At 35.4% G+C, this 14,908-nt stretch overlaps 1 protein-coding gene across 1 annotated transcript in view; it reads right to left on the bottom strand.

The window, feature by feature from the left end:
• Positions 1–14,908, bottom strand: part of DDHD1 (DDHD domain containing 1) — a 78,598-nt gene that overhangs the window by 42,795 nt on the left and 20,895 nt on the right. The window contains exons 4-6 of the mRNA XM_045287634.1: positions 6,441–6,614; positions 5,501–5,521; positions 1,913–2,014 (exon numbers count right to left, since the gene is read on the bottom strand). Of these exons, the coding sequence (XP_045143569.1) occupies positions 1,913–2,014; positions 5,501–5,521; positions 6,441–6,614 (297 nt within the window). The remainder of the gene's footprint in view (positions 1–1,912; positions 2,015–5,500; positions 5,522–6,440; positions 6,615–14,908) is intronic.

Genomic DNA, 14,908 nt, shown 5'->3' with positions numbered 1-14,908 from the left:
GAATGATGAGGGCAATGAATGTACAAATGCGCTTTACACAATTGATGTATGTATGGATTGTGATAAGAGTTGTATTAGCCCCTAATAAAATGATTTAAAAAAAAAGACTGTCCATAAATTTTGTTATGCAACATTAAAAAAATATCTGTGTAGTTTAATTATAACAAAAACATTTTTAGTAAGCATAGTTTAGATACATCCATATACCTACAAAGCTAAAACTCTACGCAAACTTACTTTGTAATCTTCTAATGTACTCTGGTCAGCACTGTCTCCAATACCTAATTACAATGGCATTTCAAATCACTTGGTTTTGTCTGCGTGCACCATAAGCACTGTAGCTGCTGTTTTAGCCACCATACTATGGTAATTTGTGAACCTATCTCAGTAACTTTTATGATAATGCAAAAGGAGCCCTGGTGCCATAATGGATTACACTTTGGGCTGCTAATCTCAAGGTCAGCAGTTTGAACCCACCAGCTGATCTGAGAGAAAGATGAGGCTTTCTTCTCTCATCTTGTAAAGATTTACAGCCTCAGGAACCCAGAGGCAGTTCTACTCTGCCTTCCAGGCTCACTGCAAATCAGAAAGGAGCCTGGTGATGTAGTTAGTTACAAGTTGGACAGGTAAGCAAGGCCAGTATTTCAAAACAACCAGCCACTCCCAGTAGAAAAGATGAGGCTTTCCACACTTCAGGAAAAAGTTACAGTACTGGAAACTCAGAGGGGCAGTTGTACTCTGTTCCACAGGGTTGCTATGAGTTGAAATTAGAATGGACTCAATGGCAATGAGTTTGGTTTTGTAAAGCAGAAAAATAAAAATAAAAAAGGATTCTGCTCAGTTACTAAATAATGTTGTAACTAATGTTGCTATATTTTAAGGTAGAACAAACGATTTTACAAAATAATTTTATTAGTATTCATATAAACTAAGAAATATTTAAGCAGTTTAGAACTTTATTATATGTTAGCCTATAATCAGAGTTGACAGTAAACATTCCTATGGATTCTATATGATCTGATATGGGAGGAGGTCCATGGAGGTGGGGGTAACACCACTGAACCACCACATGGGGTGACAGCAAATCCTAGTGACATCATTGAACACAATCTGATGTCTCTGATATGAAGAATAAACTTTCCTCTAGAAAATTAAAAATGGGTTAAAATAAACTTAAGATAAATACTTAAAAGGATATGGCTCTAGAGGCCCAAAATATGCAGATAACTGAACACTTAATGGGGCAATGTACTACTAAGTTATATAACAAATACAATATATAACAGGTAAAAATTATAAAATATAAATGCATATTTTACTTACCTGTCAGGGTACATTATAAACACTGAACATAAGACCAATAATATAACAAACATTAATAGCTTCAGTTTCAAGAAAACAATGCACAAACTCAGCTTTATAAAAATAAATGAACTTTTCATAGATTTTGAAATATTTTGCATGTTTAAAATTATTTTATTTTTCTAATTCTATGTCTGATACAAGATAGTGTTTTTATTTTATATCAATGTTTAACCATATTTTGGTTAAAAGAATTTTGAGTAAGATATATTTAATTGTTGCTGAAATATCTTTAGTTTGTCCTGAAATGACAAGAATAAGATAGAGAATAGCCAATCCTCCTTAAACCATCCACTACAATTTATATGCTTTAAGGTACAATGTCTTAACATTGGTGGGCATCTCATTATTGGATTATACAGAAGTTTACTAGTGTTTTATACAATAAGAGTTAAGTAATCCTAAGTAAAATAGCATAAGGAGTACACTTAAAAATAAGCAATTTCTATGGCTTTAAATATAGTCTTTCAATACATTTGATAACAAAATAACTGAATGCTATAAGCTAGAATTATAACTACATGGACAACTAAAACTACAATTACTGTACCTTGGGAACGCTTTCTTTTAAGACCTGTCGCATCTGCACTCTCCTTATATCCTCTCCATTTGAACAGAGTAGGAAGGGAGAAAGGAGGGAGGTGGTAGACAACTAAGAGAGCAAAAACACTGAGCTTCAAAGTAAATTTTATATGAGGTTTGCCATCTTGCCCTTTTGTGGCAGTATTTACTTAAAAAATGTTATATTTGATAAACATTATTCAAAATGCTTTATATAATTTCTAATGAAAAAACCAGTAGGCAGAACATTAGTGATGTTTATCAAATATATGCTCAACTTTTACTGAAAGAAAAAAGGCAAATGATACCTGAATTTATCAGTTAAAAGATAACTAAGTGAATATCACATTCAATGTTTTTGAACAGACAGAAAAACCCCCAAACATTACAGTTTTGAGAGCTTACGGATAAACCCTGTCTTTACAATAATCAGAATTTTTTGACTACAACATAGTTAACATCTGATATACCAACCAAGAATGCAATAAACAACATTTCAAACATCTAGTACAGCTTTCATGAGACCAACAGCACAGTAGATACTTTTTATAACTGCAGTATAATGGAGCCTTTTCCACAGAAAGAAATTTTACTTTAACAACTGTCCAAGTTGTTAAAAAAAACAACACAAACCAACTCTTTACAAATGAAATTACAACTACTCCCCCACACCCCAAATTGGAAGCTCTACTATTAACTATAGATTTCTTAACGATAAAATAATGGAAAAAAGGTCATTAGTTAAAATGTATGCTTTGTCATCTTTTAAGCATCAAATAGATAACATAAAGCCAGGCATATACTTGATATTTGGCAAATTGGTAAATAATCAAAGTCAACATTGTACCTGTCAAATTTTGCTAGTTATGCATCAAGAAACTTCCTTACAATTTTTAAGAGCTATTTAAAAATGTTCTTGAAGTTGAGCCTTACAATTCAATTTCCTAATGTACCATAAAAGTTTTATAATTTAGTTAAAATTCATTCAGATAAATTCCATTTTCATTCTCACTCCCTTACATATGAATGTGACATTCAAAGTTAAATAAATACTGCTCAATATGAAAAGAGCTCTCTCATATATACAACATAAGATTTAAAAAAATCTTTTGTATATTCAGATGAATTATGTGCAAAGGTTTATATACTAATGGGAATTGAAAATGCTTACAATGTACTTTAAAATAACTACATCTATATGTAAGTAAGCAGCTATAAGACTATGTGACTAAAGCTGAGTTTTCACATCAGGAATATAAAAATATTTCAATGCCATAGAAAGGTGGGAAATAACTGAAGCAATTTTCTTCATTGAAAATGTTTCTTTTTTCATGTGCCTTCTGGTTAGTTACTGAGAATTAAATGTACCATTTAAATTAGGGCACATATTTAAACAACAAAAAAATCATCAGGAAAAAGCTGCTAACGTATCAAAGTGATCAAATTAGCATCAATTTGAGATTTTACAACTCAGAGGATCAAAAAATTCAATTTTTGTATATTTAGTACTAAAACTAACAGGGATTGATTCCATGCTTACTTAAAAAAAAAGCGCTAATGGAAAACATATGGGCCACTGACCACATTTTTAAAATTATACATGTACTTTCAGCAAGCTAGCAAGTTTCAAATATGAAAGATTTTCCTTTTTTAAAGAATAGTATAATTTAAGGATTAAAAAAAGACAAACACTAAATATACTAAAAACAAGGAAATATGTTTAACATTTTTACAAAATTAAATAGATATGATTATCAACTTTACAGCTTTACCTTTTATTTTCATGTGAAAGTTACTCTACTTATACATTCTTCAGGATAAAAGGTTAAATATAAGGAACTCGCATTTTAAACCAGAGTATTATGGGTACTCCCAAAACTACAGTAGATTAAAAAAAGTGTTACCTACTACTAATCCAAACAGAGAACCCTGCTAAAGGATATTTAAGTGCCAGAAAGCAGGATTTTTATTTTCTTTCTAAGTTTTAGTTTGAAATTCTTAGTTTTAGCAACGCCCCCCACCAAAAAACCAAAAAAACCCTACAAACGAAACTCATGCCATCGAGTCAATGCCGACTCACAGTCCGCATAGGACAGGGTGGAAATGCCCGAGAGTTTCTGAGGCTGTAACTCTTCACTGGAGCTGAAAGCCCCATCTTTCTCCCATGGAGCCGCAGGTGGTTAGGAACTTCTGACCTTATGGCTCTCAAGCCAACTCGTAACACTATGCCACCAGGGCTCCTTAGTATTAGTTAAAAAAAAAAAGGTATACATAAATTCAAATTATCCTCAAAATGTGAATTTATCAAATACTAACATTTATCAAGGTGTTCTTTTAGTTATTAAAATTTTATAAAGCAAGGAAAAAGATTTAAAGTACTGAAATATAGTATTGTCAAAAGCTTCCTAACTAATTCACATTTTCTCTATAGAATTCTGAAAGCAGTGGAGTACCAAGAGCAGGAGGTTGCCGATTATATACAACTAAATCATCAGAATAGAAAAACTATTTCTAAATGATGGCTGGCAACCTGGACAACCCAGCCACCAGGGAATGCAGGCTTGTATATCTCACATAAGCAAATACAACTGAAGAAATACAACTCCTGTAAATCCCTCTTGGATCTCAGAGAGATTAAGTTGCATAAATTTATACAACTTTAATAGATAGCATATACGAATTATATGCCTTTGGGTTTTATAATCTTATCAAGTCTGTCAATCTATCATTTAAGTGAGTGTTTACTTCTACTATATTTACTATAGTTACTGATATAGTTAGATTTAGGTCTAGCATTTCCCCATTTCTTCCTCCTTGTCCTAACTGCTGCTTGTCTGTTTTCCCTTTCCCATCTATTTATTTCACAAAATTACCTAGCACAGTATTGTTGCATATGTGAACATTAAAAACCTTCTGCCAATATGAAGAGTGAAGGCTTTACTGTATATATGTGAGAAGGCTTAGTTGGAAAAGGCATTTTCCCCCTCAAACTAATAAAATGTGAAATTTCGGAAAAGTGGTATGCAAAACTATCAAATTATACAGTATTTCCATCTTTATATATGAGGTAAGTGGGAAAATACTGCTACAAAAACAGAGAAAGTTTTATTAAATAAACGATCGAAGTGTGAAGCTGATATTTCATGACATGTCCTCTCAATAGGCCTACATACTTCGAAAGCAGCATTTCCATCTCTAATCCGTACCCAAAGTACTCAACAGATATTCTCTTCGATTTGCATGTCAAAGTGGCAGCTTTGACATTCTCAAGGGACTCAAATTGTGTTCCTTTTCAATGTATTTAGGATTGGAGAAGAAAAAGGAAAAGTCTGCTGGGGTAAGATCTGGGCTATAGAGTGGATGAGGTAAGGTTTCCCCAATAACATCCTTGAAGGACAGCCCTTGCTAGCCTTCAATAATGAGCAGGGCACTGTGTTCATTTGTACCTGAATTCAATACAGTCATAGGACTTGTCAAAAAATCTTCCAGATAAAGGCAAGCATGGATGAAGAAACACTTACAGGAAGTATTTTAGGGAACTTCATAAATTCTAATCCATTTGCACTGTTATACTCACCAGAATAGTTGATCCCACTGCCTGCAGTAAATGGAACAACAAGAGTGTTTTAAAATTCACCATACATTTAAAATTTTACAGATTAAAAAACATGGACAACTTGGCTATTATAAATGTTTTAAGCTACTACAAGGATACTCAGATGATGAGAAATTAAAGATGTAATTTTTATAATTAACATTGGATTGTTTCTAAATAACATTGATACAGTTATGAATATGGAGACAGCCTATAGGCAGTATACAGAGGTAACTGAAGTTTTTTTTTAAGTATTAGGACAAGAATCAACAATAAAATATTGTAAACAGTTGTTCTGACATAATGGCAAGGGGCTTTATTTATTTTTTAAAAAAATATTTTATTAGGGGCTCATACAACTCTTAACACAATCCATTCATACATCAATTGTGTAAAGCGCATTTGTACATTCATTCCCCTCATCATTCTCAAAACATTTCCTCTCCACTTAAGCCCCCAGCATTAGGTCCTCATTTTCCCCCTCCCTCCCCACTCCCCCCTCCCTCATGAGCCCTTGATAATTTATAAATTGTTATTTTGTCATATCTTGCCCTGTTCGACGTCTCCCTTCACCCACTTTTCGGTTGTCCGTCCCCCAGGAAGGAGGTGCAAGAGGCTTTATATATTCAATTTTCTTTGATAACCATAAGGACTTCCTAAATGGACTAGTTTGGGACTACAATATAACGATCTGTACATTTTATAGCAGATTGTAGTAGTGTTGTGCCACCAAACATATATATTAAGTACAATAACATGGAGACTAGTTCAGAAATTCATAGCAATTTGACTCTACTTCTAAAATAATAATAAAATATTTAAGAGATCAAATGTATATATCCAAACCCTCCCAAATTACTATATCAAACTTACGATACTATTTTGGATTAAGTGGTTTAAATAATAAATTAATTGGTCTTACCCTCTTTTCCATCTATGGGTTTTGACACTTCAATATCAAAAATTTCCTGCATCTGCTGACCCCTAAAACGGTTGAGATGTTCTTGCTCAATTAAATTACTTTCTTCTTCCTCTAGAGGTTGCCACGTGCCATCAATAAACCACTGTCCACGCATTACTGGTATTTTATCAGCCTCTGAGAAAAAGGAAATCACAGGATTACACATTGTCAGATTCAAAGACACATGGTAATTATAATTTTATATTTTTCTACTGCTAAGGTAAAAAGACTTTCATGCCTTAATTGAATCACTTAAGGTTTTAAAATTTAGAGTATAATCCGGAGTATCTAATTTTTCTACAGCATACCACTTTACTTCTATTTAATGAAAATTATACATAAAAATTACTTAAGGCATTAAAAAAGTAAATGAGCAGTTAGTTATATCAGAGGGGCCCTGCGTATCCAAATTAATATGATAAGGGGTTAAGTTTCATTCAAAGTTAATTTAATACGAATAAAACTTTGTAAAATTAATTGCTACACCACAGCCTTTGAAAATAGCTCTTTTCTTATTTGAATTCTTCAACTTATAGAAAAGCTGCTTCTATGGCTATTATGCTTTTTGCATGTTATTGGTAGTCATGATATTTAATACATTTTATTATTCTACATTACTATCAATTTGCTTACCAAGACATCTACTTCATTTTCTCTTATTTTTCATTCTCATTATTTATGTAAATAAATATGTAGTATAGTCTCTACAATGCCAACTATTTATATTAATGCATTGTGTACCAATTCTTTATTATCAGAAAATAACAAAACTTCACATCTAAAACTAAGCTGTGATTGACTTTTATGTGTTTTTGTGATTGACTTTTAACAGAATTATTGTTTGCATGCCATTAGATTGAAAATCTTGATGAGTGCTAGAATGTTAAACAGATAAGAAGACTAAGAGGAACTATTTCCAATGCATAAAACAAAACAAAACGAACAAACCAACAAACTATAATCGAGTCAATCTTGACTCATGGCGAACCTACAGGATAAAACTAATCCTGTGGGCTTCCAAAACTAACTCTTTATGGGAGTAGAAAGCCTCATCTTTCTCATGTGGAGTGACTGGTGGTTTTGAACTGCTGATCTTGCAGTTAGCAGCCTAGCATGTAACCACTATGCTAGTAGGGGCTGGTACCCCAATGCATATAGCCATTAACAAACACATTTCTATAAAATAAAACACCAAAAAACAATAACAGGTGTATTTAAAAATACAGGCAAGGGATTTTATGTAACATCAATTTACTGCTTCTTAGCTTCAAATCTACCCTTTGTTTTTGCTTTGCAAAAATGGAGCTGAACCTAAATAGTCTCACTTGCCAGCAGGCCTAATATTATGCTTTGCCAGCAGAGGGCACTGAAGGACACTAGGAAAAGAGGCTGCTCTTCCAGGTCCCAACGCACTGACATCCCTCAGTGGACTCCTGTAGGGTGAGTACTGCTTGCTAGGCATCCAGGTCCACTTGGATTACTTTTCAGGTATCCTCCTCAGGCAGGTTGCAGAGAGATCTGAGGCGAGACTTCCCCTAAAGTAGCAGGAGGCAGAATCACAGCAGCTTACACTGACATAGCACTTCTGGGAGCCATGTTCTTTCAAATCAGATCTAAATCTCAGTCTTTAGAAAGAATGGGCTCTCTCTTATGTGCCCTATGAGGGGGGTTGGGGTTGGGGTTGGCTGCTGTTTCTGTATTCTTTATAGAGTTCTCTTTGCTGCAACTTCATTTCTGTTAGTAATTCTAATATTATACTAAACTTTCTTTGTTGAAATTGCCATGTGGTTTCTGACTCCTGACTGTACTCTAGTAATAACAAAATTTTCAGCAGATAGACAATAAACCTATAACATAAAGCATCTTAGACTGGTATTGAAGGAGATAGATGGAATTTGAAAATTTCATTCCTATGTATATACTCTTAAAGAAATGGTGGCACATTTGCACCATGGAGATACATATGAAAATGTTTATTTCAGCAATTTAGAGTAGCAAAGTTGTTCAAATAACCTAAACATTCAAAGTGGAAAACAAATTATGGCATATTCATGCAAAAGTATGCTACTATATATAGCGAAAACAAATAGCTAGAGTTTTGTGTGTAATCATTGGATAAATCTCAAAGTCCTAACATTGAACCAAAAAGCAAATTGCAATATTAAGTTAAAACCAGGGAAAAAAGAACCAATACTCTTTGCTTATATACATACAACACATTTTTTGATAATGAAAAAAGTACATGAGAATAAACAGCCAATTCAGGATGGTGGCTACCTCTAAAATTTTAAACAGGGGAATGGACCACAGAAATGACTTTATGCATAATGTTTAATTTCTTAAGTTAGAAATGTGGGAGAGTGGAGTATTAACTATACTGCCTCTACATTCTATGTGCTTGAAATAGTTCCAATAGTTTTCAGAGTTTAATTGGTAATAGAATGAAGAGCAGAAAATTAGGAACTAGATATTAAAATGTTACCTTCCATTTAAATACTTTAACCAGAGTGAGTGAGTGAGAGAGAGAGAGAGAGAGAGAGAGAGAGAGAGAGAGAGAGAGAGAGAGAGAAACTGTAATCTAGAGGAACTATGTGGAACATAGTTAAACAATCATTCTCTCACCCTTTGGCTTGGTTGTAATGCTATTAACTGGGTTAGTAGTTAGCAATCATACAAATGCAAAACTGGGTTAGTAGTTAGCAATCATACAAAATTCTATTGTACAACAGTAATACCTATACTATACTTTAAAATAAACCTGGGGGAACAATTAAAATAACAATCATACTAAGAATACTAAATTTTGCTTAAGAATTACTGCCAATAATATCTATCACTGGCCAAGCTTAGCACTAATTTATAAAGGTGAGACAGTGTTGATGATATGTGTGTACCTTAATTTGCTTCTTTTGATTCAAGACTTAATATGTTCTGGCCTGTACATATTTGTTTAGATTTTCAGCAAAATAACTATAAATGGAACAAATGATTTACTGCCCTCAAAAGCTTTTATTACATTATTCTTTCAGGAATTCATATTATATTCTCATCCCTTTCTCAAATTTTAATTCACAATAAGTACACTTAGCTCTAAGTTTCCAACTTTTTGTTTTGGCTAAGTCTTCCAACTTATTATGTTTTAGTAAATTTAGGCAAAGCAAATTTTACACATGCTTATTAAAAGAGTTCTCTCTAAGTATTGGCTAGTCAAAAAATGTTCTGTATCATTTTGATAAAGAATTCTACAGAGGAATCCTAATTAAAAAAGTGGAAATAGCAGGACAAAATTTAAATTCTCATGGACTCCCCACTTTACAGAGCCCATTGCTGAGAGAGCTTTCAACCTCAAACCCTAAATTCTGTGAAGTCTTCTTAAAAACAAATAATAGTTTAGCTTAACTGGTAAAAGATGCCTTCCTTGAGCATTGTGCTCCTTTAAGAAATAGCTATATGGGATCAAACTAACAACAATTCAAAAAATTAGATAAGAAATGTAGGGGGCAGCGGATTTATGCAACGGGAGAGGACTAACTCAGAAAAGGAGAATGAAAATGTTTGTACAACTTGAAGAATGTAATTAATACCTTAGAATTGATGTGTACTTTTGTTTTTAAAACTTTTGTGAAAATTTACAGAGCAAATTGCTTTTCCATTCAACAATTCATACTCACTTTGATTCATGACACTCATCCCAATCCCTCCAGTGTGACGGCACTCTTTTCAGTTCCTCCCTGGGTTTCACATTTCCAATTTCTCCTGGACAGATGCTACTGTCTTTTGATCTCACTGTGGTTGGTTTTCTAAGGAGTGTGTTCCTCTTGATGATACTGTTCATTGTATGGGCTTGTTTACAGTTTGTTTGAAAGTTGAGCGAAGAGGTGAGCTCAGTTCCAGGCTAAAAGGGGAACTGAGGGTCTCCAGTTTCTATCAAGCCAGTTAGCCTGGCCTTTCTATTAAGTAGGCTCTACGGTCATTCGGTCGGTCACTCGGTCACTCACTCACTCACTCTCTCAGTGCTATTGAGTTGATTTGCATCCTAGTCATCTTATAGAACTACTCACTAGGTTTCTGAGACAGATCTTTACCAGAGCAGACAGCCTCTTTCTATCATGGAGTGTACAGTGGGTTTGAAGTGAAGAGATTGTAATTAGCAGGCCAATGTTTAACTCATTGCACTACCCAAGATTATATTCATGGATACATTTGCAGCACACATAAATACATATGTAGAATTATCTACCGGTAGTCAGTCAATAGAAACAGACCCAGAAAAACAGTAAAATTAGCGGTGAAAATTGTTAAGACAAATATTATATTCACTAATATAAGAAGATAGAGGAAAATAAAAGTATCATAAGGAGAGAAATGTAATATATTTATACATACCTCAATTAGACTTACAAATACAATATTATACACAAAAATATACCTAAGGAGATAAAAAACCAGTTGACTCCTATATCCCGACAGGACAAAATAGACAAGCCTCAGAGTTTCCAAAGCTGTAATCAGATGCAAGATCCAGACCAAGAAAAAAGCAAGCATGCTTTTCCACAGTGTCCATTTATATTGGAAGCTCCTCAAAGCACTGCTTAGAGGTAATCTTTAAACATTAAAAATATCCCTAATGTTTTCTTAAAACCAAACAATAATTCAGCTTAACAAATAAAAGAATGTCTGCTCTAAGTATTGTGCTCTTTCAAGATGTAACTACATGGGATAAATTGACAATAGCAAGTGGAAAGATGAGATAAGACTTTTAAGGGCAGGGAGTTTCTGTTAGTGGGGGAGGATCAACTCAGAAAGGGAGGTTGAGAACAGTTACACAACTTGAAGAATGTAAGCAATGTCACTGTAGAAGCAGATCATCATATAGTTTGCTGTAGTGGAGTGAAATTACTTGGAATGGCTCTTCTATACAAGTCTTTGTAACTCCCACCATATGATAGGGTGGGACCATGCATACATGGGTGAATCACTAGTAGAGGGAATTAGTGGGAATACGAAACGAGGCACTACAGAAGCAAGAAAAGAGAATTCTTAGGATCATCAAGGAAGATGAGCCACTAGCAGAGTACATTCAATATTTCTCCCTGCTTAAAGTGACAGCGGCAACAGAGGCCATGTCATGCTGAGACTGGAGGCACCAGAGGAGGGCAGTCACAGTGCTGAGACCAGAGACTGGTCTCATGAGACTGTACAGCAGAACAGTGGACAGGCGTCCCAGCCCACAGAACAAGGCAAAAGCAAAGGGACCACAAGGCTGAGAGGCTGAGGAGCAGACTGCCGGTTGAGGAAAGATGCTGATGTAGACCAAAGACTGTATACTTAATGTTTTACTATCCTGACCTGTGGTAACCGGTTAACTTCCCCGAAAAAAACCCTATAATCATGAATACTGTCTGTGAGTTCTCTGTGGCCACTGCGCTGGATTATTGAACCAGCTGAGAAGTAGAGTACCATGGGAGAAAAGATTGATTGCAAAGTAAGGAGAAAGAAGGGCGGAGAGTGGAGGCTTGTCTGACTGCTGCCTTATGGAAATTGACTTTGGGTCGGTGTAGAGATGGATTCCCCTGCTTTGTGTAGCCAAAGGAGGTCAGATGTGGCCTCCACATCATTTACACAGGAACACAAAAAAGATCAATATTCTAGGCATTAGTTAGCTGAAATGGTCTATAAGATGTTGGCCATTTTGAATCACACAATCATATGATTTACTACACTGGGAATGACAAATTCAAGGAGAATGATGTCAGAATTATTTCAAGATTTATCTTGCAGTACAATGTTATCTGTGATAGCATAATATCTCTACATTTACAAGGAAGTCCAGTTATTATAACTATTATTCAAATTTACCAACAAATCACTAATGCAAGTGATGAAGAAATGGAAGAATTCGATGAGGTTCTGTAGTTTGAAGTTGATCCAACATGCAAGCAAGATGCACTGATACTTCCTGGCAATTGTTATGTGAAAAATGGAAACAGAAAGTAAAGAACAATAGCTGGAAATTATAGCCTTGGTGATAGAAATGAAGCTGGAAATTGCATGATAGAATTTTGCAAGACTGGAAGCAACAAAGCCCACATGGAAGCATGTGTAATCATGACGTGTTGATGGGATCAGGTATCAGGCATCAGAGACCCAAAGCCCATCTGTAGACAATTGGACATCCCCTCATACAAGGGTCACAAGGAAAGGACCAGCCAGCCAGGGTGCAGTAGAGCACTGACAAAACACATTACATTCTGCTAGTTCTTTAAAGCTTTCCCCACTCCCCCATCCTATCATGACCCCAGTTCTAATTTAAAAATCGGGCTAGTCTGGAGCATGTACACTGGCACAGATAAGAGCTCTCGACACACGGAATCTAGGACAGATAAACCCCGTAGAACAATAATGGGAGTAGCGATACCATGAGGGTAGAGGAAAGGTGGGGGTATATGGGGGAACAGATCCCAATGATCAATGTACAACCCCCACCCCCAGGAGGACGAACAACAGAAACGTGGGTGAAGGGAGACAGCAATGGTGTAAGATATGAAAATAATAATAATTTTTAATTTATCAAGGGTTCACAAGGGTAGAAGAGTGGGGGAGGGAGGGAAAAAAGAGTAGTTGACACCAAGGGCTCAAGTAGAAATGTTTTGAAAATTATGATGGCAACACATGTACAAATGTGCTTGATATAACTGATGTATGTATTGTTATAAGAGCTGCAAAAGCCTCCAATAAAATGATTTATTAAAAAAAAGAATGTTGCAAGAACAACAAATTCTTCATTGTAAATACCATTTTTTCCCAACAAAATGGTGACTGTACACATGGATCTCTCAAGATACAATACATAAAAATCAAAGGTAATTGATAATTTGCTAACATGGAAAAGCTCAATGTCATCTGCCAAAACAAAGCCAGAAGCTGACTAGGTCTGTAAGTTCAGGTTGAAAGTTAAAACAAGTCTACATCAGCCAGCAGAAGACTCTGAGTACATCCCAAGTGAATTTAGAAACCATGTGAAGAATAGAGAAATGCACTGAACATTAAATGACCAAAGAAGACCTGATGAGTTGTGGGATGATAACATGAACACCGTACATAAAGCAAAAGGTCATTAATATAGGAAAGAAAGGCCAAAGGGGACATCAGAAGAGGTTCAGAGGTTTGCTCTTGAATATAGAGTATTTAAATGAATGGAAGGAATGATGAAGTAAAATACCCGAACAAAAAATCTCAAAGGGCAGGCTGAGAAGACATAGCAAAGCATTACAATGAAATGTGTAAAGACCTGGAGTTAGACAGCAAAGAAGGAAGCACATGCTCAGCATTTCTCAAGCTGAAAGAATTGGAGAAAAAAATTAAAGCTTTGAGTTGTAATACTGAAGAATTCTATGGGCAATATATTGAATGTTACAGGAAGCATCAAAAGAAATAGTAACACTATACATAGAGTAAAACAGAGCAACCACTTTTGAATGCTGCTCAGCAACATTTTAGTTGCACGTGATATTAATGATACTGCTCCATAATTTCTACATCCTGTTGGTTCTCTTTCTTTACATTCAACCACTTATAGACATTTTAAGAGGTAGTATGGAGCCCTGGTGGCACAGTAGATTATGCCTTGGGCTGCTAATTATAAGATCATCAGTTGCTCTATAAAGAAAGATTAAGACTATTTACTCTTATAAAGAGTTACAGTCTTGGAAGCCCACAGGAGTTCTGTCCCAAAGGGTTGCTGAGTTGGAACTGACTTGATGGCAGACAGCTTGGTTTACATGATCAATACTGATGGTGGGGGAAAAAGAAGTCAAAGACATTGGGCCTCCACTCAAGTACTCCCTCAATTCAAGAACACTTTGTTCTATTAAACTGGCATTCCATGATGCTCACCTTCTCGACACGATCGTTGAAGATAAACGTGTGCATAAGCAAATGTGGTAAAGAAAGCTGATGGAGCCCGGCTATCAAAAGATATAGCGTCTAGGATCTTAGAGACTTGAAGGTAAACAAGCGGCCATCTAGCTCAGAAGCAACAGAGCCCACATGGAAGAAGCACACCAGCCTGTGTGATCACGAGGTGCCGAAGGGATCAGTTATCAGACATCAAAGAACAAAAAATCATACCATTGTGTGCTCACCTTCCCAATACTATGGCTGAAGACAAATGGGTGCATAAGCAAAACTGGTGAAGAAAGCTGATGGTGCCCAGCTATCAAAAGATATAGCTTTAAGGCTTGAAGGTAAACAAGCAGCCATCTAGCTCAGAAGCAATAAAGCCCACATGGAAGAAGCACACCAGCCTGTGTGATCACGAAGTGTCGAAGGTATCAGGTATCAGGCATCATCAGAACAAAAACTCAAATCATTGTGAATGAGGGGGAGTGCAGACTGGGGACCCAAGACCCATCTGTAGGCAACTGGAC

The sequence above is a fragment of the Echinops telfairi genome, unplaced genomic scaffold (genome assembly GCF_000313985.2).
Source record: "Echinops telfairi isolate 266 unplaced genomic scaffold, ASM31398v2 ScPeMD7_18;HRSCAF=68, whole genome shotgun sequence".
In the NCBI taxonomy this organism is placed as follows: Eukaryota; Metazoa; Chordata; class Mammalia; order Afrosoricida; family Tenrecidae; genus Echinops; species Echinops telfairi.
Note: the sequence above shows the minus strand (reverse complement) of the source record. Positions and strands in the feature narration are given on the sequence as shown.